Source organism: Pelmatolapia mariae, linkage group LG4, assembly GCF_036321145.2.
Source record: "Pelmatolapia mariae isolate MD_Pm_ZW linkage group LG4, Pm_UMD_F_2, whole genome shotgun sequence".
NCBI lineage: Eukaryota > Metazoa > Chordata > Actinopteri > Cichliformes > Cichlidae > Pelmatolapia > Pelmatolapia mariae.
Window position 1 is genome coordinate 16,481,990 of NC_086230.1, and position 24,948 is coordinate 16,506,937.

At 38.6% G+C, this 24,948-nt stretch overlaps 1 protein-coding gene and 1 gene segment (V, D, J or C); both read left to right on the forward strand.

Annotated features, from left to right (window-relative positions):
• LOC134626108 (Ig heavy chain Mem5-like) overlaps positions 1-16,977 on the forward strand; it is an 83,687-nt gene extending 66,710 nt beyond the window's left edge. The window contains exons 3-9 of the mRNA XM_065470558.1: positions 12,806-12,869; positions 13,998-14,294; positions 15,061-15,093; positions 15,378-15,410; positions 15,556-15,879; positions 16,318-16,451; positions 16,863-16,977. Of these exons, the coding sequence (XP_065326630.1) occupies positions 12,806-12,869; positions 13,998-14,294; positions 15,061-15,093; positions 15,378-15,410; positions 15,556-15,879; positions 16,318-16,451; positions 16,863-16,877 (900 nt within the window). The 3' untranslated portion in view covers positions 16,878-16,977. The remainder of the gene's footprint in view (positions 1-12,805; positions 12,870-13,997; positions 14,295-15,060; positions 15,094-15,377; positions 15,411-15,555; positions 15,880-16,317; positions 16,452-16,862) is intronic.
• A 2,252-nt stretch (positions 16,978-19,229) lies between these two features.
• Positions 19,230-23,439, forward strand: LOC134626110 (immunoglobulin heavy constant mu-like). The segment is given in 7 exon segments: positions 19,230-19,335; positions 20,464-20,760; positions 21,527-21,559; positions 21,845-21,877; positions 22,023-22,346; positions 22,785-22,918; positions 23,330-23,439. Coding segments are annotated over 7 exon segments (936 nt in total).
• The last annotated feature ends 1,509 nt before the right edge of the window (positions 23,440-24,948 follow it).

Genomic DNA, 24,948 nt, shown 5'->3' on the forward strand with positions numbered 1-24,948 from the left:
ATGTTTTTCCAGCTGACACATGGGGAACTGCTCGGGGACCAAATTTGGGTGGCCGTGGGGTTGATAGAGGGAAAATGGGTTCACGTGGTGGTCAACGAGGAGGAGGCGGCGGCATGGGCAGACAAAGGGGTGCGCCACGAGGAGGTCGATATGTGCCTGGCAACGGCTTTAACTGCTATAACTGTGGTCAGCCTGGACATTGGGCCCGAGAGTGCCCTGAACCACCTCAAGAATACTACCAGCCACAACCTGCCACAAGGGGGAGCAGACAATATTCAGTCCCACACCCACAGCTGGGCAATATTCAGCAGGAGACTGGCAACAACAACAATACTGACACACCCCACAGAGAGGCCTGGGCAAAGGGGAAGGGGCAGACCCCTCGTGCCACTGAGGGTTCAAGGACATGACCTGCCCTTTCTAGTGGATACAGGAGCAACGTACTCAACCATTCGGACTGCTCCTGAAAATATCCCACTGTCAGACACCAGCATCAGTGTAATTGGCTTCTCTGGGGTACCAATGACATTGCCAGTAACCGCCCCATTAAGAACTGAATTAGGACGGCAGTCCTTGACACACTCCTATATTGTCTCTTCACAAGTTCCAGTGGACCTGATGGGCCAGGACCTGCTCATTAAACTGGGAGCTATAATCATGTGTGGAGCAGATGGATTAACAGTGACTTTGAAAGACGGGACTGAGCTGACATGTTTGCAGTCAGGCATGAAAGGACAGTGGCTGTTATCAGAGGACTGTGAACGCACGGCACAGATCTACTGGGCGAGGCTGACCACATCGGACGGAATTTTGGCACAGTACCAACTCTGGCGCCCCTGGATAATGTCCATGTCTGTTTACTCAGCCCCGTGTGACCCCTACCACGTGACCCTGTTTTATGACCGCGAGTTTACCGACTGGTATGAAGATCTATTCCATGAGTGCTTAGATGAAAAAACTTGGGAGCTTAACTCTCAGGATATTTATGTTGGCACGGCAGGCGTCGCAGCGTTCGTGGCGCTTCCTGAAGATCGGATGAGCTGGTATAGAATGGGAGATGAAGCAGTGCCACATGTGTCATTGGCAATACATGCGGGTCATCAAGCAAAAGATTTAGGCCCGATGGTGAGAACAGCCAAAAGGGCCACAGATTGGCAACAAACACAGCTCACTGATGTTTCCTATTCACCCAGTTGCAAAACTTATCATATTTCTTTGATGGCCACTGATCAGGGTATTTTGGAACACAAACATCTAAAACGAACACACGGAAGGTAGAAATCAGATCATGAGGAAGCCGTTAAAGGCTTAGCTGAACTTCCTGAGACTTTGTGGTCTAAAGGCCCCACTGATGTGGGCTTAACAAATTGTTCTCCTGTCACATTTCAATTAAAGGACAACACACCAATTTGGCGCACACAATACAAACACACCCAAGAGGCAGAGACTGGAATTGCAGAAACAATCTCAGGGCTTTTGCAGGTGGGTGTGCTGGAGCCGTCTTCCTCTGCGTGGAACACTCCTATCCTCCCAGTGGAGAAACATGGAACGGGCAAGTATCGCATGGCGCATGATCTCAGGGCAATCAGTGCTGTCCTTAAGACGCCTACAGTACCTGTACCAAATCCATACACAGCTTTGACTAACTTATCTCCAGACCAACGGTGGTTCACCTGCATTGAACTGGCGAATGCTTTCTTTTGTCTCCCACTACATCCATCCTTGAGAGACATTTTTTCGTTCACGTATAGGGGCCAGCAGCTGCGTTACACTTGTTTGCCGCAGGGTTTCGGCCTTTCACCTGGGATCTTTAATCAGGTACTGAAAAATGCCCTCTCCCCATGTGTTCTGCCTGAAGGATGCACACTGATCCAATATGTGGACGATTTGCTGATCGCCGCTCCCACAGCTGATGCCTGTTTCCAGGCATCTATGACTGTGCTCCGACAGCTAGCGAGAACTGGTTTTAAGGTGAGCAGAGAAAAACTCCAGCTAGTAAGACCTGAGGTTACTTTTTTGGGTCGTGTGGTGGCTATGTGGTCGGTGGGCATGTTGGCCTCCCAGAGAGAAACTATTTTGTCTCACCCACAGCCACGAACAGTGAAGGAAATGTTGTCATTTCTCGGTCTCACAGGTTACAGCAGACACTACGTTCCAGATTATGTGGGAAAAACCAAGCCCCTGAGGGATTTGGTGAAAGAACATGGCATGAGAGATCTCACAGCTACCTTGAACTGGACCGCCGAAGCTGAGATGCAGTTTATTGAACTTAAGCGAGCTCTGGCTCGTGCAGCGGATTTAGCGATCCCTGACTACCACTCAGACTTCTTTTTGGATGTTTCTGAAACAAGTGGGGTGGTGAATGGAGTGTTGTTTCAGAAAAAAGGGGGAGGGAGGCAGGTGCTGATGTATATTAGCATTGGTCTGGATAACATGGAAAAGCGAAACCCCACATGCACACAGCATGCGGCGGGGGTGGCCAAAATAGTTCAGAAAGTGGCTCACATAGTGAGAGGACACCCACTGAAGGTGCTAACTACACACAGTGTGGTGGCCTATGTGAACTCGCAAGCGTTCACAATGACTTCATTGAGACAACAGAGACTGACTAAAATTCTGGAGTCTCCAAACTTGACCTTCACACATGAAGGAATCAATATGGCAGATCAGATGGGAGTGGGAGAACCTCATGACTGTGCACAGATAGTGGAGGTGGAAGAGAAAATAAGATCTGATCTAAAAGCAGAGCCAGTGAGTGGTGGGGAAGATTATTTCACGGATGGATGCTGCTTCAGGGATCCGGATGAAGGATTAAAAACCGGCTATGCAGTGGTGAAAAGAGTTGGGCATCAGCTGCAAGTGGAGAGATCAGGGATGTTAGAAGGGCCTCAATCGGCGCAGAGGGCAGAGCTTGTTGCAGTGATAGAAGCTCTGAGGCTGGGAAAAGGAAAAAGAGTGAACATCTACACAGACTCAGCATATGTGTTCGGAGCAGCACATGTGGAACTTGGACAATGGAGAAGGGCTGGGTTCAGGACAGCCCTAAATAAACCCATTAAACATGACGTGGAAATGAAGCAGCTGGAGGAGGCTCTGAAAGAACCCATGGAGGTGGCCATCATAAAGTGTAAAGGTCATGATGACTCTGACACTTGGGTGGCGAAAGGTAACAGAGCTGCTGATGAAGAAGCGAAACGGGTGGCAGGGTATCGAGAAGGGAAACAGATGGTGAGTATGGGAATGGATTGGGGAGACCTGCCAGCCCAAGATCAAGAAGACATTGAAAAAGCTCAAAAGGGGGCCTCGCCGGAGGAGAAGGCGATGTGGAGAGAAAGAGGAGCTGTATAGTCAGAAGGGCTGTGGAGAGGACCAGATGGACGGCCAGTCCTCACAGCAGAAATGGCCCGAGAGAGGATCAGAGAAGCTCATGGGCTAGGACATGCAGGAGTAGCCCAAATGGAGAGGGACTTGTGTCATTGGTGGCACCCGTACATGAAAAACATGGTGAGGGAGCACGTGAGAACATGCTTGATTTGTGGGCAGTACAATGCAAAGCCCACCGTGAAGCCAGAAATGGGTAAGTTTCCTCTGCCAGAGAGACCAGGGCAGGAGATTGTGATTGATTACACAGACATGATATCAACGGTCAGAGGGTTTAGATATCTGTTGGTGTGTGTGGACACTTTGACCGGCTGGCCAGAAGCGTGGCCGACACATCGAGAAGATAGTAAAACTGTGATAAAATGTCTTGTAAATCATTATGTCATGACCTTTTAAATGTATCCAATAATTAACCATCAGCTGTTGCCTTGTAATATACAGTGGCATTTCTCCTGATTCCACTTGTAGAGCACATATTGGTGTTGTGTTAACTGCCCCTAGGCAAAGTCTCAGTGCTCGAGCCCCCCCCCCCCTCCCCTGAGACCCCTGATGAATGTTTTAAGCCCTTCATTTTTAAGGGGACGTTTCGCTGTCTGGTAAGCCTGAGGACAAGCGTGAAGTGACCATTCTGCGTGATACTGGTGGCTCATAATCCCTCATACTTGCTAGTGTGCTTGCATTTAATGAGAAGTCTGACTGTGATGCTAGCATCATTGTAAGAGATGTTGGGATGAGTTTTGTGGCTGCTCCCCTCCATCGTATTTGGGTACAGAGTGAGCTGGCGAGTGGCTTCTTTCCAGTGGCTGTGCGGCCTTCTTTCCCGATTAATGGGGTGGATTTTATAATGGGAAATGACATAGCGGGTGGGAAAGTTTATCATACCCCTGAGGTGACCAACAATCCTGTTGTAGAGCCTGTTTTAGATGCCCTGAGCCAGCAGCACCCGGATGTGTTCCCGGTGAGCGTTCTGACTCGTTCACATGCCCAGCAACAAGGTGGGGGGGTTGATTTGTCAGGATCAGTGATTGGCTCTATTCTAGAGAAAGATGTGATGCCCTGTAATGATGAAGGAGATAATGGAGCCTTAGAGTCGGCTCAAAGTGTGGTTGAGCCAGCTCCTGAGTCTGAAGCTCCTTTTCTGCTCACTCGGGAAGCACTTGTGAAGGCTCAGAAAGAGGACCTTCATTAATTAAGTGTTTTACCGCTGCAGCTCAGGATAATGGTGGTGAGGGGAGCAAGAAACAGACATTTTTCATTTGGGAAGGTTTATTAATGCGCAAGTGGACCCCAAGGCCTGGAGAAGACTGGAGTACAGTGCGGCATATAGTGGTTCCGACAAGTCTGCGGCAGCATGTGCTACAGTTAGCACATGATCATTCATGGTCAGGTCATTTGGGTATCACCAAACCGTATGACCGTAAACTGCAGCATTTCTTTTGACCACCAATGAAAGCAGGTGTAGTGCAGTTTTGTAACACCTGTCACACTTGCCAGCTTGTGGGTAAACCGAACCAGGTGGTGCCCCGCCCCTCTACCTCCTATCCCTGCTGTCAGTGAACCATTTGAGCATATCCTGGTAGACTGTGTTGGCCCCTTACCAAAGACACGGGCAGGGAATCAGTTCTTGTTAACCATAATGTGTGTGTCCACCCGATTCCCCAAAGCGATTCTGCTGCGGAGAATCACCACAGTAAGCATAACCAAAGCACTAGTCAAATTCTTTACCACCTTTGGCCTTCCATAAACTGTACAGACAGAGCAGGGTACCAATTTTTTGTCCAGGGATTTTAAACTGACTTTACAGTCCCTTGGGGTTTCTCATTCGGTGTCTAGTGCTTGCCACCAAGAGGCACAAGGTGCACTTGAGCGGTGGCATCAAACTCTAAGGGCAATGTTGAGTAAATATTGCCGTGACACAGAAAAAAGCTCAGATGAAGGTGTCCCTTTTGTATTGTTCGCTATACGTGATGCGAAGCAGGAGTCTTTGGGGTTCAGCCCAGCTACCCTAGTGTTTGGCCATGATGTGCGGGGTCCACTAAAAGTGCTGAAGGAGAGTTTTCTCAGCAGTTGTGTGCCTAAAACTGATGTGGTGGAGTTTGTGAAAACATGCAAGGACAGGTGGCAACGGGCTACTTTGTTAGCAAAAGAGGCTCTCTGCGTATCCCAGGCCAACATGAAGAGACGGTTTGATCAAAAAGAAGGAAAGACAATTTCAGCCTGGGAACAAAGTTCTTGTGTTGCTGCCCGTGCCTAATTCTGCCCTCATGGCTCATTTCTCAGGCCCCTATGTAATAGTGAAGAAAGTGTCTGACACCAACTATATCCTCAACAACCCTGAACGCAGGAGGAAGACTCGCCTATGCCATGTTAACATGCTGAAACCATACTATACCAGAGCAACCAGCATGACAGATCAGGCAGACACCGCTGGGGCGGCTGTCCCTGGTTCAGTCCCTGCTACCTTGCTAAGTGTAGAGGTCAAGGGGGACGATGGTCTGGGTACCCTTTCTGAGGGACAGCAATGTGGGCGGTTGTCAAATTCTGTTTTTTTTAGCCAAGGCCGAGATCCACCTGTCTCATCTTCCTCCGTCCCAGTGTAGAGATGTACTTGACTTGTTGCACTCCTATCCGTCTCTCTTTAGTGACGTACCCTCCCGTACCAATGTTTGTGAGCATGACATTGATGTTGGTGACGCAGCCCCAATCAAGCAGCATGCATACCGCTGCCAAACATGAACGTGAAGTGATGAAAAAGGAAGTTGATTACTTAGTAGAAAACGGCTTGGTACAACGTAGTTGTAGCCCCTGGAGCACCCCGTGTCTGCTGATGCCTAAGTCTGATGGCACACCCCATTTTTGCACAGATTGTCGGAAGTTAAACACTGTAACGGTCTCTGACTTGTTTCCGCTTCCTCGTATGGAAGACTGCATCGACAGCATAGGCCCTGCCAAATTTATTACCAAACTCGATCTCCTTAAAGGTTACTGGCAGGTGCCTCTGACTTCCAGAGCTTCAGACATTTCTGCATTTGTCACCCCTGACCACTTCATTCAATATACAGTAATGGCCTCTGGCATGAAAAATGCCCCAGCTACCTTTCAACGTTTAATGCAGTTGGTGTGGGGAGATGTGCCCCAGTGCAATGTGTATCTGAGTCATTCCATGAAAATGGCACAATTTGAGACCCTCTCACCTCTTATGGTGTATTTCATCTATTGTGTCACTAAACTTCATATTTAAACAGCTTTACATATATATTGAAATGCACTCTTTAATACAGTGTAAAAAAAACTAATTTTTATCTTTTTATGGGAAATAATACAGTTTTTTCATTTGACACCACGTATTTTGTCATGTCCCTCATGGCCTTGATGAAAGTTTACTTTGAAAATACCAAATAAAACTATATAAAAAGTCAGTAAATTTTGATATTAACCTAAACATCTATTTGTGCTCTTTTGCTGTTAATGTTTCTTTTTTTCAAATTTAATTGTTAATTATTCATTAAACTCACAATTATTTCTGTACCTGAGTAACCCCTCAACCCCGTTACACGAATGATCCCACCCCCATAAATACAATGGGGTGATCCAGAATTCCATCATTCATTTATCTTTTGATATTGTGGTCGTCAAACTCAATGACTCAACACCGTAACATGAAACAAAGATAGAAAACTATTACTTATGAAAAAGTTTTTTTGTTATTTCATGAATATATGGTGATTTCGAATTTTATGCATGCCATGTGCTCTCTGTCTGGTATTCACTACATTGAGCAGCGGCCAGTTTGTGCAAAAATCTCAACCCCATCACATTCAACCCTGCTATGTTTTTGATTGTAACGGGGGTTGTGAAACAGGGAGAAACAGGGAGGGCAGGAGGAAAAAGGCATAACTTTCCACACCCAAATCAACTTTTATTGCTTTGTTAAGCTCAAGAGGCAAATAGCAGAACTCCAGGAAAAACTTGAAAAAGAAAGAAAAAGCTAAGAAAAATACAAAAAAAGGTGCCAACATTCAAAGAAATCTTCTGATCTTCGGTAATAGAGGAGAAGGAGATAAACAAAAAGGGAGAAAAGGCAACTGTCAAGGTGACAGTCAAGAAATCTGTGGAGGGCACACAAGAGGACCTCACTGAGCTCTTCCACAGCTTTGTAAAGAAATTTAAAATGCATCACTTTAATATCAAGCAGCAGTATGCCTTCTGCCGTGAGCTAAAGAACAACATGTCAGGGGAGGAGGCTTTGATACATGTGACTTCTCAGAAAACTACAGCTGTAAATACAGTTCTCAAGTTCAGGCGGTCTACTTTGGGGCTTCACATCAGCAGGCCACCCTTCATACCGGTGTGTTGTATGTTGGTGGACTCTCAGAGCCTGTGTGCTTTTTAACACCATCTCCCCCAGTAGACATAAAGGCCCTCCAGCAATATGGCAGCACCTAAATCCTGTGCTAGATTACCTTTGATACCAACATCCACAAGTATCTGTGCTGTACTTTTTAAGTGATGGAGCCTGTACGCGATACAAACAATAAGGAAACTTCCACCTTTTCACTACAGAATTGGACAGAACAGGATTCAAGGCTGGTTCTTGGAATTTATTCAAGGCTAGTCATGGAAAAGGAGCACCAGATGGTGTCGGGGGAGCCTTAAAAAGAGCAGCTGACATGATGGTAGCAAAGGGACATGATATCCCAGATGCAGAAGAGTTATTCATTGCCTTGTCTGAAACAAACACAAGTGTGAAACTGTTCTTTGTGAAAGTTGAAGATGTTGAGGAAGCAATGGAGAAAATGCCAAAGCAGATACCAGCTGTTCCTGGAACCATGAGAATTCACCAGGTCATTACTGTAGCTCCAGGAGAACTGATGGTTCGTGATGTAAGCTGCATGTGCATAACACGAAAGCAGTTTAACTGCAAGTGCTTCAACACCCAGTGTTTCACTTTTGGCCAGAAGATAGAAACGGCTGTATCACAGACAGGCAGCGGGGGGATTCCAGAAAAAGAAATCCAGTGGGAAAGTCCAGAGCTGATTGGTAAATGGTGTATTCTCAGATATGACGATGATTTGTATCCAGGCATCATTCTAAACATACAAACAACACAAGTCCAGGTCAAATGCATGCATCGTGTTGGGTCAAACTGATTCTTTTGGCCGCATCAGGATGATATCCTCTGGTACCTGTTTGATGTTGTCCTTTAACTCATTCCACCCCCACGGGCTGTGACAAAGCGCCATGTGGAAGTCTTGAAAGAGATGTGGAACCGACTCAAAAGATGAATTCATGAAACAAAGGCACATTCATGCATATATACAGACACACACACTGATGCAGGCACACATGCAAAAACACTCTGACATGGACACAGACACAGGCGCTGATATAGACAGACACATTGAAATCATTAACTGATTATTATTGTTATTAGTTCAACCAGTTCATCAAGTTTAATTGTAAGTTATCGGAGCAAGGATGAGGTAACTTTTAGCACACCTCATGAGGCTCTCTTATGCCTAGACACACACACACACACACACACACCCTCACATACACACACACACACATTATGTCACATTTGAGCAATTCACTTTACAATGTTTGTTAGTCGTTAATATGCTGTTGTGGTTGTTTTTACTTTAGATTAATAAAACTTAATTCTACTGCAATTTGTATCTGGTGTCCTTCCTATGGTTAAAAAGTGAGATATAATGCTAATGGAAAGTCCTATACATTGAATTTGAGAGTAAACAACCGTTTATACGTAAAGCTGTATTTGTCTCTTCAACCCCGTTACCATCTTCAACCCTGGTATGCTAGTCTCAACCCCGTCACACCTAGGGATGGGTACCGGTATCGGTTCTGACATAAACGGTAGTAACCAGACCGAAAAGCAGCGCACATTTCGGTGCTTTCTTTCGGTGCTTTTTTTTTTCGGTGCTTTTTTTTCCCCTGAGATGTAATACACTTTGAATTCTAGCCAATCATTTTACCTTTGCAAGCGTAGTAGTCAGGCCCAGGTACGTACGTTCTTTTAGAGCAAAGCTACAGATTAAAAACGCCCAAGGCGAAGCGGTCAAAAGTCTGGCTGTACTTCACAGCAAAAGATGCAAACTCAGCAGCCTGCAACAAGTGCTTTAAGCTGATACTGTGCAAAGGAGGTAACTCCTTGAATCTGATGAAACACTTAGCGATGTATAGCATTTTGTTAAAAGCCGAGAAATGCACCGTATTTGATAGTTTGCTGCGAGACCTCACACCGTGCACATCTACTGCGGGTGTGGTGCCTGTTATCGGACGTGGAGTTAGCAACATCCCCCAAGAACCCGAAGAGTCCTGGCCCCTAGCCCTGCCAGTGTAGCAGAAATGATGACAGATGATGATGGCAGCAGCAGCCGTTCTTCTCTGAGTGAGTGGCTTAATGTTGTTCGTGTGTAATTTACGTTGAGTACGCTAACCACGTTATTAAATTAATGCATGTAAGATAAACTAGCAAACACCGTCGTAGTTACATGCGGCTGTCTTCTTGTTTGATGGTAGATACTCCCTTCACCCTGGCCAAAAAGGCTAAAATGACCAAAGAAAAAGTGGGAAACAGCTAAACATGAGAGGTTTTTGGACAAAGTTTGTGTTTTTTTTCCATTGATTATGCACTGCTTCCAGCCGAGAGTGATACCATATATGCCCTATAGCTGCAGAAAAGGCTAACATTGTTATCTTTTTACAAAGAACAGCTGAACATGAGAGGTTTTTGGACAAAGTTTGTGTGTTCTCCATTCTTTAAGCACCGGTTCGAGCACCATTTAAGCACCGGCACCGTTTCAAAAGTACTGGTTTGGTACTGGTATCGGATAAAACTTAAACGATACCCATCCCTAGTCACACCTACATTTTCATATATTATTTTCTTAAAATGTTGAAAAAATAATTTAATGTTTGCTGATTTCTGTCTAAAACATTGAGTGCTATCATATGATCATTGATTTTGATTACAATTCTTAGTTAAACTAAATTTTTGATGAAAAATGACAAGATTGCTTTCACTTATTAGTTACATTTCAGGATTTAAGAGAGTAAAAATGTGTGATTTTATGTCATTTTTCTTGTCATTTTGCTTGTTTTGGGGTTTAAAAGCCACAGAGACCCGGTGCTTAAAAAAAAATGCGTCTCAACTGCTCCGATACTTTTGACACATATGGGCTCACTACAGGTTTTCGCTTGGGCAGCGGTTGTCCTTCTCTCCTGGATCGGCTGGAGCTTTCTTTAGGTGCCTTTCCACCTTTGACAAAAGTCCAGCTGGGATAATCACATTTACTCAGGGCCTTCTTGATGTGCCGTTCTTCTGCCTCCCTGGCCGCTGTGTCAGTGGGGATGGTGTTCGCTCTGTGTTGTAGCGTCCTAATGACACCCAGTTTGTGCTCCAGTGGATGATGAGAGTCAAATCTTAAATCAGATAGCTTCAAACACCATACAAATCAAGTGAACACCAAGTTGTTGTGTCTGTTATACTTTTGATGTGAGGTCTGACTGAAGGACTCTGGTATTTGGTGTATTGTAATATACTGATGCATGGAAAAGTCCTCAAGGTACAAAAAAAAACAACAAAAAAAAACTGGCAGCCATGTATGGGTCAAAGTATAGTCTTGCTTTTATTCTCTGATGACTTATTTACACCACTGAAACACAAATGGACCCACGTGGATGCAGAAAGACAGACTAACACTGATGTTAGGGGTCATGAAATTAATTAAGCAAGCTGACTGAATATTCACAACTATGCACTAAACATTGTGACTGTGTGATATATCTATAAAGTACTAAGAATGTTTGTTACCATAAGTAATTTCATCTTTTAAATTTATTGGTTTCATAGTCCAAATGGTCCTATTTTTAGGACATTAATATATTAATGTCCTAAAAATAGCTAAACTAAAAACTAGTCCTTTGTGCTTGAGACCTGTAATGCCAGGATCATTCTACTCTTTGGCTGACATTGCAACAGTGTTATTGAGCTGAATGGCCCAGGTGCTTTATATTCAAAGGCAAGCTCTTTAAAGTTAGCTAACACCTTAATCTACTATTTCCCAGGGCCACTGTATTTTTTGTTATTTGTATTATTATTATTTTTTTATGAATACAGTCACAAGTCAAAAGGTGTCATTAATATTGGTGACTTCACCTAAAACTTCTGGCAGCTAGATTAGATAATATATTATCTATTTGAAAATGAATAATTAACTTCTGCTGGTTGTTTGCTATACATATTGGAGTTAACAAGAGGAAGTTGGCATATACCTAATTTTATAGAAGCCAAACCACAGGAAATGGATGTCTCAAAGGAAACTGCTAATAAAGGGCACAGAGGGAACTGCTTTTTCATACTTCCTTGGTTTAAATTAAAAAAGTATTTGTATTACAAGGAGACTGTAACAGATCACTGTGATGGCTACTTTGACTACTGGGGGAAAGGAACACAAGTCACAGTAACTTCTGGTAAGTAACAATCTAATCTATTTTGAGTGAGCACAATGCTGTATTTGTCATTTAATGAAAACTTGGTTACACTGTGTGCTTAACTGATATGGACAGTAAAGTAAAACATCTGTGTAAACGACAGGTTTAAACAGTTTATTAGGTTAGTGTAATCAGGTGACAAAATATTTTTGCACTAAAGTGCAATTGAAATCTGTCACTGTGGTTACTTTGACTACTGGGGAAAAGGAACAACTGTGACTGTCACAACAGGTAAAAAATATATGCAAAAAATTAATTCTTTTTTAATTCATTACATTTAAACTTCAGTGGCATCAACAGGGTTTTAAAGGAACTTGTTATTGTGTGTTGGATATATTGAGATATTACACTGTGATGATGCTTTTAATTACTGGGGAAAAGGAACAATGGTCACTGTCACAACAGGTAAGATGAGCTTTCTGAGTTCATATTCTTCTTATTAAAAATGTAAAACGTTCACAGTTTAATTTGAAATATTTAGGACTTTAACGTGGTTGTTTTTGTATGTTGGATATTTTTGAGATTTTGACTAGAGAAAACACTAGTATTTTTGACTAGTAGGTAAAGTGATCTAATTTCTTTTTCTTTAATGTTGACATTTAAGTTCATAAACACTGTGAAAACAATGCAGTGCTTTCATTTCTAGTGTATTACAAGTCTACAATCTGTAGCCATAATTTTAACTCTGTTGATTAAAAAGTTTGTGACCTTTAATTTAATTGAAACATAACTATGTAAACAATTACTGAGTTTAGATTTATTCATTAATTTGAAGACTCAGTTTAAACACTTGGTGGTGAAAAACAGATTTAGTTCAGTCTTTTGAATCTCAATTTGCACAAACAACATGAAGAAAATCAAGTATGCCAAGATGGAAAGTCAGTTTTTGTATGAAGTGGTGAATAACTTGTTAGACTGTGACTACGCTTTTGACTACTGGGGAAAAGGCACAATGGTCACCGTCACGTCAGGTATGAATTGATGTATTTTTCACTAAAGACAGAATCTTTTTTTTTATCCACTACTACAATGTTGATTCATCTGTTGGGATAAATTCAGCAAAGAAAGTTATTATTGGAACACTTTGTAGCCAAAAGAGCAAAGAACTTGTAAAAAACTGGACTTAATTTATTGATGTTAGTTATAACTATATAAAGAAGTAAGTGTTTTAAACTTATTTTAATTATCTCTGAGACCAAAACTGGAATGTCATAGTGATTCATTTTTGTAAGAAATAAGACAAGACTCGGTTAACTGTCATAAATGAGCTTTAGACTACTAGGAAAATGGCATCAAGATAAAAATGTCATCAGATAAGACTTGTCCTATCTAAAATCTGCATAGGATAAGTTTCGGATAGAGAAATTCATTTTACAAGATATAATATAACTTCCAATTGAGTGAAGTTTTACTTCAAAATACAGTTATGTTAAAGTACATTTATTGTAAAAAATATTCTCAAACGTGATAATGTCAAAATGGGTATAATTGGGTGATTTAATAGGATTTTAATCTAGTGGGATTAAGAAAATGTTGTATTTAGACTTTCTCCATATCATGAATAGATTAGCCTTTTGATATTATGAATAAACTAGATTCAATACTGTGCTACGGTGCTTTTGACTATTGGGGAAAGGGGACAACAGTCACTGTTTCATCAGGTAAGAATACAATCTGATTTCAGAGATCACTGCTTAAGTTGGACCAAATTTATTGTGTTTTTGTAAGAATTTGCCATCAACACTGTGAAAGGACATTTAACAACTTTACGCTGTGCTTTACTAATGACTTCTGTTCATATTCTACATTTAAAATAATGTTCTAATTTATGTGTTGAATAACAGAAAAGTAAACTTATAATACTATTGGGGTAGGCTGATGAACAAACTGCCTCTAAAAAATGTTGCAGGGAAGGATTCGGGCACTTGAAATGTTTTTCTATTGAACATTTAGAATTGGTAATGTCTTCACGCTGGCCTTTATTAAACGAAATGATCCGCTCAAGTGTTTTTTCTTTGATCAGTTTTAAGTGAAAATGTCTGGTATATTATTGTATTTCTATTCTGGTGTCTTAATTACTGTTGTCTCCCCTTTCTTAGCCACTTCAACTGCACCCACTGTGTTTCCTCTGGTACCATGTGGCGCTGAAAGTGGAGATATGGTCACTCTTGGCTGCCTTGCCACCGGCTTTAACCCTTCTGCGGTGACTTTCTCGTGGACAAAAGGCGGCACTGCCTTGACAGACTTCATCCAGTACCCTGCAGTACAGAAAGGCAATGCTTATACTGGAGTCAGTCAAGTCAGAGTGAGGAGACAGGACTGGAATGCACAACAGACTCTTCAATGTGCTGTGAATCACACTGCTGGGACTGTACAGGCTCCTTTCACAAAACCACGTAAGCCTCATGCTAAGTCACATTTTTGTTAGTTATCTGAACAGTAATTACAATTACTACATGAAAGCATTGATAATATACTCCAAAGTTAAACAATTTGAATGAATTTAAAATTTTACAAAAATCAGAAGCACTTTGACAAGACCTGATAACCACTGACCTGATGTGTAATGCATTATCAAATGCAGTAGCCTTTTTCTGTATAAGTTGTTCTTGTATTGTTAGTTATTTTCTAAACAATAATTACAATTAATAATAAAATATTACTGAGCTACACGTAGTGATTGCTACCTCTGATAAGATTACAAGTTAGCTCTCTTTAGTTCTGTATTCTATTGGTTTCGATATTTTTGGTAGTGGAAGCAATACCAGAGTCCATTTTGAACTGCTTACATTGACACAGTCAAATCTGAACATACTATGGAATTATTGTTTCAACCTTTAAAAAATATATATTTAAATATGCTGTTTGTGTCAAATAACCAACATAAAAGCAAATACTTCTTGTTAAATAGCACAACTTATTCTTACAGTTTTCTAAATTTATAAATAGTATGCTCAGTCATTTTATTTTGTTACCACCTAAATCGAATTCTTTTTTTGGACTCCGTGCAAACTTAAATAAGTAAAAGTAACTGCTTTAGGACCATAACAAACTTGTTGATATAGAAAATCTATGTAATATGAACACAGTATCACAATGTTTGCCACACCTTTTGTATCCTGCTTTTGCATACATACATGTGTGTATGTCTTTGTATTTCAGAGGTGGATAAAACTGACAGAGGCAAAACAGTAGGTGAGTAACTGATAGTTTTCTGTAATAAAACAAGGTATAACCATGAAACCAGGTGAGCCTTATCCTAAGTCATATATAATTTATTTTATTAGTTTATTTCATTTGCCTTGTGTTGACATTAAAGTGTTAGTAATATATTTTAAGATTTAATCAAGCTTTTGAAGGGATTTAAAATCTGTAGAAAAATATATAAGCAGTTCTTACTAATAGCCAATAAATTGATGTATGACATATTATAAAAGTAGTAGTTTCATTTACATAAAATTGTTTTTTTTTCTCCTCAGCAGATGTTGTCCCTACTGCAGATCCGACAAACAGTATGTTAAAATTACACACATACACACACACACACACACACACATCTTTCTGTCTGTCTACATATATACATTCCAAGCATGTCTTCACTTTAAATTTGAACATAAATCTCTCTGTTTAACTGAGTATCTCTTTCTGATGGGACAGAGCCAACAATGGCAGTCTACATCCTCCCACAGCAGCACACTGACCAACTTAACCCTAAAGATCAAATCACTCTGGTGTGTCTCGTCACCAGTACTGTGAATGAGATGTATAAAATCGAATGGTCAGAAATGTCTGGAGGGACAGTTGGACCTTATGCTACAGTCACTGATCTCCCTGCACAGCAGAGCAAAAATGACCGAAAATGGCGAAGTATGAGTCTTTACACCACCAGTAAGGAAAACTGGGACAAAAACGCTCCAACCAAAATGTTCATCTGCCATGTCCAGTCTAAAAATATTTCAAAACATGTGTCCAACGCCCATGGTAATTCCCAAGAATGCAAACATTGTGACTGTAACTACTAAGCTTTAAATGTGATATTTTGTTCTTGTGTCAATATTTGTCTGTGAGAGTTTTCTAAATGAAAACCTGTGCACTTGTGATGTCAGTCACTGTGAGACAAAATGTTTGCTTTTTTTGTCATCATGTTGTTTTTCAACCTGTCTGAGTCACAGTGTCCAATTGCTTTTATGTGTGCTGTCTGTTTGAAATAAACGTTGCATGGAAACTCTCTGGTATATGTTTAGATGAATAGCTTGAAACAACATCAAAAAGCAGACATACACACAAAGTGTTCCACTTTTCACTTTACCATTAACGCTAGTAAGAAAGAGGAAAATCATATTACCCTAAAAAAACAAATAGGAAACAGATGCACATAGATCTCCTCTAACCAAGTCTACCGTACCTTCCACTTCTTAGATGATTTTTGTGATCTGACTTGGGACGATGTCACCGCTGAAGAGGATTTTAGCAGCCTGTGGTCCACAGCTTCCTCCTTCATATTCCTCTTCATACTCTCTCTCTTCTATAGCATAATTATCAGCCTTCTTAAGGTAAACATGCAATTTACATTTTCTGCATTTCAGTTTTATTAAAGATTGAAGTCTATGAGTTGTAATGTAGGATAAACCCAGTCACAAGAAAATGCAGTAAATGGGAACTCTAAAGAGCACTCAAAGATCTTTTTTTTTGAATCAGGAATTTTAATGTTCTGTTTGCACTCGAAAAGCACACCTTTTCTAATGTAAATTATACAATTATTTAGCTTCTTAAAGAAAAAAAAAGACATAAGTGTATTTGAGGAAATTATATCCTTTAGTTTCCATATTATAATCTTCCAGAAGTATCTCCTGGAATAAGTAACATTAGGATGTAAATTTTAATTATGTAAAGTGGTAAAATAAAAATGGAAATTGCTCTTATTAAGAGACTTTTTTAAACTTTCTGGTGTTTTCTTTTTGCAGATAAAGAGATCATAACAAATGGGATGGAATTGGTGCGCTTCATTTCTACTCTATTTTTAAAATCTATTTTTCATTTTCTTTTTATGCACATAATCATTTATTTGATACATTAAATGTCTGGCATATATAAATAGTCAATTAACACATCTGTAAAATGTAAAAAAAAAAATAAATAAAATGAAACTGCATATTATACTGTATTCTGATATTGATATGACTATTTTTCAGCTCTGGATTCTGTTGTTACTTTAATTCTCAGTAAACAACCAAATGAACTGCTCAAGGAAATTAAAAAAAACGAAAAGAAAAAAACACTACAATGGTAATTTCACTTCTGTAAATACTTCATTACATTAAAGTTAGATTAATAAGATTCAGGAAAAAATATTTGGCACCTAAAATATTAAACAGAACATGAATGTGAGCATGTAATAAACATCGAAACCATTTTTGATGTTGCTCTATGATTTCTCAAGGTTTCTAAGAATAGCACAACAACATTTGAAGCCAATGTACCGTAAACCTCTGTTATCAGTTAGAGCCTGGAGGTTTTGAGTTTCCTGGTGCACCCCCGGGGCCACAGCTGCACAACTAAAACTGTGCACCAACCATTACAACTGTGGATAAATTTCCCTGAAAAACAACATACTCAACTGGCAGCTTACTGTATATTGACATATGTATAGCACATTTGATTCACACTTACAAATTTCTGTTATCAGTTAAGGCCTGATAGTTTTCAGTTTCTAAAAATAGTCTTTATAGAGTTGCTTCTCTGCATGTTTAGGGTCACATCTGCATAGTGGGATGAAGGCCGAGAAACGTAATTATTGATGAATAATCAGAAAGCTGTAGACACCATAGACACCAAGTGAAGACGAAGTAGTTGTTTCTAATATACTTTTCACATAAGGTCTACTCGAGGGACAACTCGTATTCAGTCTCTAATGACATATTTACGCCACTCAAACACAAATGGACCCAAGTGAATGGAGTCACTGAGTAAGAGCTGAGAACCATAAGGTAAAAGAAGCATGTATTTAATTTAACACTCGTGTTACTACAAATCATTTCAAACTAAATTTCTTGGTCATATAGTCCAGAGTGTGTTTAAGTAGCTGTAACCCTAACCCTTTTTAAGATACCAAGGCAAAGGCGAAAAGATGTCATTAGTGTTGATGATAGATACTCCAGTAATAAAATGTAATTTCACCATGAACAATTTGTAAAATTTTTAATGGTAATGGATTCCCTATTTGAAAAAGCAATAAATAACTTCTACTGGTTATTTTCTATAAAAGTTGGAATTAACAAGAGGCTCTAAAAAAAAGGAAGCTCGCAAGATACATAATTTTACAAAAGCCAAACCAGAGGACATGGATGTCCCAAAGGAAACTGCTAATAAATGGCACAGAGGGAACTGCTTTTTCAGTGAAACATGTACACTTCCTTTATTTAAGTTAATAAGCCTTTATATTAGAGCAGATTGTAACAGATCACTGTGGCTATGCTAGTTACTTTGACTACTGGGGGAAAGGAACACAAGTCACAATAACCCCTGGTAAATGACAATCTGATCTATTTTGAGTGAGAACAAGTCTACATTTGACAGGTTGATATGAAATGAAATCTTTGTTAAACTTTATGCTTAATTTGACGTGCAAAGAAGAAAAACATCTGTGCAAATGACAGGTTTATTTATTATTTATCAGTTTAGTGTAATCATATATAAGGTGACAAAATATTTTTGCACACATTTTTTTTCCTTCTATGAAAGATTTTTCATTTTCATTACATTTAGACTTCAATGACACTAACAGGGCTTTTTGTTGGATATATCGAGATATTACACTGTAACTCTGCTTTTGATTACTGGGCAAAAGGAACAATGGTCACTATCACAACAGGTAAGACAAGCTTTCTGTGTTCATATTGTTCATATTAAAAATGTTTAACTTTCACAGTTTAATTTGACACATTTAGAACTTCAGCGTGGTTGTTTTTGTATGTTGGATATTTTTGAGATTTTGACTAGAGAAAACACTAGTATTTTTGACTAGTAGGTAAAGTGATCTAATTTCTTTTTCTTTAATGTTGACATTTAAGTTCATAAACACTGTGAAAACAATGCAGTGCTTTCATTTCTAGTGTATTACAAGTCTACAATCTGTAGCCATAATTTTAACTCTGTTGATTAAAAAGTTTGTGACCTTTAATTTAATTGAAACATAACTATGTAAACAATTACTGAGTTTAGATTTATTCATTAATTTGAAGACTCAGTTTAAACACTTGGTGGTGAAAAACAGATTTAGTTCAGTCTTTTGAATCTCAATTTGCACAAACAACATGAAGAAAATCAAGTATGCCAAGATGGAAAGTCAGTTTTTGTATGAAGTGGTGAATAACTTGTTAGACTGTGACTACGCTTTTGACTACTGGGGAAAAGGCACAATGGTCACCGTCACGTCAGGTATGAATTGATGTATTTTTCACTAAAGACAGAATCTTTTTTTTTATCCACTACTACAATGTTGATTCATCTGTTGGGATAAATTCAGCAAAGAAAGTTATTATTGGAACACTTTGTAGCCAAAAGAGCAAAGAACTTGTAAAAAACTGGACTTAATTTATTGATGTTAGTTATAACTATATAAAGAAGTAAGTGTTTTAAACTTATTTTAATTATCTCTGAGACCAAAACTGGAATGTCATAGTGATTCATTTTTGTAAGAAATAAGACAAGACTCGGTTAACTGTCATAAATGAGCTTTAGACTACTAGGAAAATGGCATCAAGATAAAAATGTCATCAGATAAGACTTGTCCTATCTAAAATCTGCATAGGATAAGTTTCGGATAGAGAAATTCATTTTACAAGATATAATATAACTTCCAATTGAGTGAAGTTTTACTTCAAAATACAGTTATGTTAAAGTACATTTATTGTAAAAAATATTCTCAAACGTGATAATGTCAAAATGGGTATAATTGGGTGATTTAATAGGATTTTAATCTAGTGGGATTAAGAAAATGTTGTATTTAGACTTTCTCCATATCATGAATAGATTAGCCTTTTGATATTATGAATAAACTAGATTCAATACTGTGCTACGGTGCTTTTGACTATTGGGGAAAGGGGACAACAGTCACTGTTTCATCAGGTAAGAATACAATCTGATTTCAGAGATCACTGCTTAAGTTGGACCAAATTTATTGTGTTTTTGTAAGAATTTGCCATCAACACTGTGAAAGGACATTTAACAACTTTACGCTGTGCTTTACTAATGACTTCTGTTCATATTCTACATTTAAAATAATGTTCTAATTTATGTGTTGAATAACAGAAAAGTAAACTTATAATACTATTGGGGTAGGCTGATGAACAAACTGCCTCTAAAAAATGTTGCAGGGAAGGATTCGGGCACTTGAAATGTTTTTCTATTGAACATTTAGAATTGGTAATGTCTTCACGCTGGCCTTTATTAAACGAAATGATCCGCTCAAGTGTTTTTTCTTTGATCAGTTTTAAGTGAAAATGTCTGGTATATTATTGTATTTCTATTCTGGTGTCTTAATTACTGTTGTCTCCCCTTTCTTAGCCACTTCAACTGCACCCACTGTGTTTCCTCTGGTACCATGTGGCGCTGAAAGTGGAGATATGGTCACTCTTGGCTGCCTTGCCACCGGCTTTAACCCTTCTGCGGTGACTTTCTCGTGGACAAAAGGCGGCACTGCCTTGACAGACTTCATCCAGTACCCTGCAGTACAGAAAGGCAATGCTTATACTGGAGTCAGTCAAGTCAGAGTGAGGAGACAGGACTGGAATGCACAACAGACTCTTCAATGTGCTGTGAATCACACTGCTGGGACTGTACAGGCTCCTTTCACAAAACCACGTAAGCCTCATGCTAAGTCACATTTTTGTTAGTTATCTGAACAGTAATTACAATTACTACATGAAAGCATTGATAATATACTCCAAAGTTAAACAATTTGAATGAATTTAAAATTTTACAAAAATCAGAAGCACTTTGACAAGACCTGATAACCACTGACCTGATGTGTAATGCATTATCAAATGCAGTAGCCTTTTTCTGTATAAGTTGTTCTTGTATTGTTAGTTATTTTCTAAACAATAATTACAATTAATAATAAAATATTACTGAGCTACACGTAGTGATTGCTACCTCTGATAAGATTACAAGTTAGCTCTCTTTAGTTCTGTATTCTATTGGTTTCGATATTTTTGGTAGTGGAAGCAATACCAGAGTCCATTTTGAACTGCTTACATTGACACAGTCAAATCTGAACATACTATGGAATTATTGTTTCAACCTTTAAAAAATATATATTTAAATATGCTGTTTGTGTCAAATAACCAACATAAAAGCAAATACTTCTTGTTAAATAGCACAACTTATTCTTACAGTTTTCTAAATTTATAAATAGTATGCTCAGTCATTTTATTTTGTTACCACCTAAATCGAATTCTTTTTTTGGACTCCGTGCAAACTTAAATAAGTAAAAGTAACTGCTTTAGGACCATAACAAACTTGTTGATATAGAAAATCTATGTAATATGAACACAGTATCACAATGTTTGCCACACCTTTTGTATCCTGCTTTTGCATACATACATGTGTGTATGTCTTTGTATTTCAGAGGTGGATAAAACTGACAGAGGCAAAACAGTAGGTGAGTAACTGATAGTTTTCTGTAATAAAACAAGGTATAACCATGAAACCAGGTGAGCCTTATCCTAAGTCATATATAATTTATTTTATTAGTTTATTTCATTTGCCTTGTGTTGACATTAAAGTGTTAGTAATATATTTTAAGATTTAATCAAGCTTTTGAAGGGATTTAAAATCTGTAGAAAAATATATAAGCAGTTCTTACTAATAGCCAATAAATTGATGTATGACATATTATAAAAGTAGTAGTTTCATTTACATAAAATTGTTTTTTTTTTCTCCTCAGCAGATGTTGTCCCTACTGCAGATCCGACAAACAGTATGTTAAAATTACACACATACACACACACACACACACACACATCTTTCTGTCTGTCTACATATATACATTCCAAGCATGTCTTCACTTTAAATTTGAACATAAATCTCTCTGTTTAACTGAGTATCTCTTTCTGATGGGACAGAGCCAACAATGGCAGTCTACATCCTCCCACAGCAGCACACTGACCAACTTAACCCTAAAGATCAAATCACTCTGGTGTGTCTCGTCACCAGTACTGTGAATGAGATGTATAAAATCGAATGGTCAGAAATGTCTGGAGGGACAGTTGGACCTTATGCTACAGTCACTGATCTCCCTGCACAGCAGAGCAAAAATGACCGAAAATGGCGAAGTATGAGTCTTTACACCACCAGTAAGGAAAACTGGGACAAAAACGCTCCAACCAAAATGTTCATCTGCCATGTCCAGTCTAAAAATATTTCAAAACATGTGTCCAACGCCCATGGTAATTCCCAAGAATGCAAACATTGTGACTGTAACTACTAAGCTTTAAATGTGATATTTTGTTCTTGTGTCAATATTTGTCTGTGAGAGTTTTCTAAATGAAAACCTGTGCACTTGTGATGTCAGTCACTGTGAGACAAAATGTTTGCTTTTTTTGTCATCATGTTGTTTTTCAACCTGTCTGAGTCACAGTGTCCAATTGCTTTTATGTGTGCTGTCTGTTTGAAATAAACGTTGCATGGAAACTCTCTGGTATATGTTTAGATGAATAGCTTGAAACAACATCAAAAAGCAGACATACACACAAAGTGTTCCACTTTTCACTTTACCATTAACGCTAGTAAGAAAGAGGAAAATCATATTACCCTAAAAAAACAAATAGGAAACAGATGCACATAGATCTCCTCTAACCAAGTCTACCGTACCTTCCACTTCTTAGATGATTTTTGTGATCTGACTTGGGACGATGTCACCGCTGAAGAGGATTTTAGCAGCCTGTGGTCCACAGCTTCCTCCTTCATATTCCTCTTCATACTCTCTCTCTTCTATAGCATAATTATCAGCCTTCTTAAGGTAAACATGCAATTTACATTTTCTGCATTTCAGTTTTATTAAAGATTGAAGTCTATGAGTTGTAATGTAGGATAAACCCAGTCACAAGAAAATGCAGTAAATGGGAACTCTAAAGAGCACTCAAAGATCTTTTTTTTTGAATCAGGAATTTTAATGTTCTGTTTGCACTCGAAAAGCACACCTTTTCTAATGTAAATTATACAATTATTTAGCTTCTTAAAGAAAAAAAAAGACATAAGTGTATTTGAGGAAATTATATCCTTTAGTTTCCATATTATAATCTTCCAGAAGTATCTCCTGGAATAAGTAACATTAGGATGTAAATTTTAATTATGTAAAGTGGTAAAATAAAAATGGAAATTGCTCTTATTAAGAGACTTTTTTAAACTTTCTGGTGTTTTCTTTTTGCAGATAAAGAGATCATAACAAATGGGATGGAATTGGTGCGCTTCATTTCTACTCTATTTTTAAAATCTATTTTTCATTTTCTTTTTATGCACATAATCATTTATTTGATACATTAAATGTCTGGCATATATAAATAGTCAATTAACACATCTGTAAAATGTAAAAAAAAAAATAAATAAAATGAAACTGCATATTATACTGTATTCTGATATTGATATGACTATTTTTCAGCTCTGGATTCTGTTGTTACTTTAATTCTCAGTAAACAACCAAATGAACTGCTCAAGGAAATTAAAAAAAACGAAAAGAAAAAAACACTACAATGGTAATTTCACTTCTGTAAATACTTCATTACATTAAAGTTAGATTAATAAGATTCAGGAAAAAATATTTGGCACCTAAAATATTAAACAGAACATGAATGTGAGCATGTAATAAACATCGAAACCATTTTTGATGTTGCTCTATGATTTCTCAAGGTTTCTAAGAATAGCACAACAACATTTGAAGCCAATGTACCGTAAACCTCTGTTATCAGTTAGAGCCTGGAGGTTTTGAGTTTCCTGGTGCACCCCCGGGGCCACAGCTGCACAACTAAAACTGTGCACCAACCATTACAACTGTGGATAAATTTCCCTGAAAAACAACATACTCAACTGGCAGCTTACTGTATATTGACATATGTATAGCACATTTGATTCACACTTACAAATTTCTGTTATCAGTTAAGGCCTGATAGTTTTCAGTTTCTAAAAATAGTCTTTATAGAGTTGCTTCTCTGCATGTTTAGGGTCACATCTGCATAGTGGGATGAAGGCCGAGAAACGTAATTATTGATGAATAATCAGAAAGCTGTAGACACCATAGACACCAAGTGAAGACGAAGTAGTTGTTTCTAATATACTTTTCACATAAGGTCTACTCGAGGGACAACTCGTATTCAGTCTCTAATGACATATTTACGCCACTCAAACACAAATGGACCCAAGTGAATGGAGTCACTGAGTAAGAGCTGAGAACCATAAGGTAAAAGAAGCATGTATTTAATTTAACACTCGTGTTACTACAAATCATTTCAAACTAAATTTCTTGGTCATATAGTCCAGAGTGTGTTTAAGTAGCTGTAACCCTAACCCTTTTTAAGATACCAAGGCAAAGGCGAAAAGATGTCATTAGTGTTGATGATAGATACTCCAGTAATAAAATGTAATTTCACCATGAACAATTTGTAAAATTTTTAATGGTAATGGATTCCCTATTTGAAAAAGCAATAAATAACTTCTACTGGTTATTTTCTATAAAAGTTGGAATTAACAAGAGGCTCTAAAAAAAAGGAAGCTCGCAAGATACATAATTTTACAAAAGCCAAACCAGAGGACATGGATGTCCCAAAGGAAACTGCTAATAAATGGCACAGAGGGAACTGCTTTTTCAGTGAAACATGTACACTTCCTTTATTTAAGTTAATAAGCCTTTATATTAGAGCAGATTGTAACAGATCACTGTGGCTATGCTAGTTACTTTGACTACTGGGGGAAAGGAACACAAGTCACAATAACCCCTGGTAAATGACAATCTGATCTATTTTGAGTGAGAACAAGTCTACATTTGACAGGTTGATA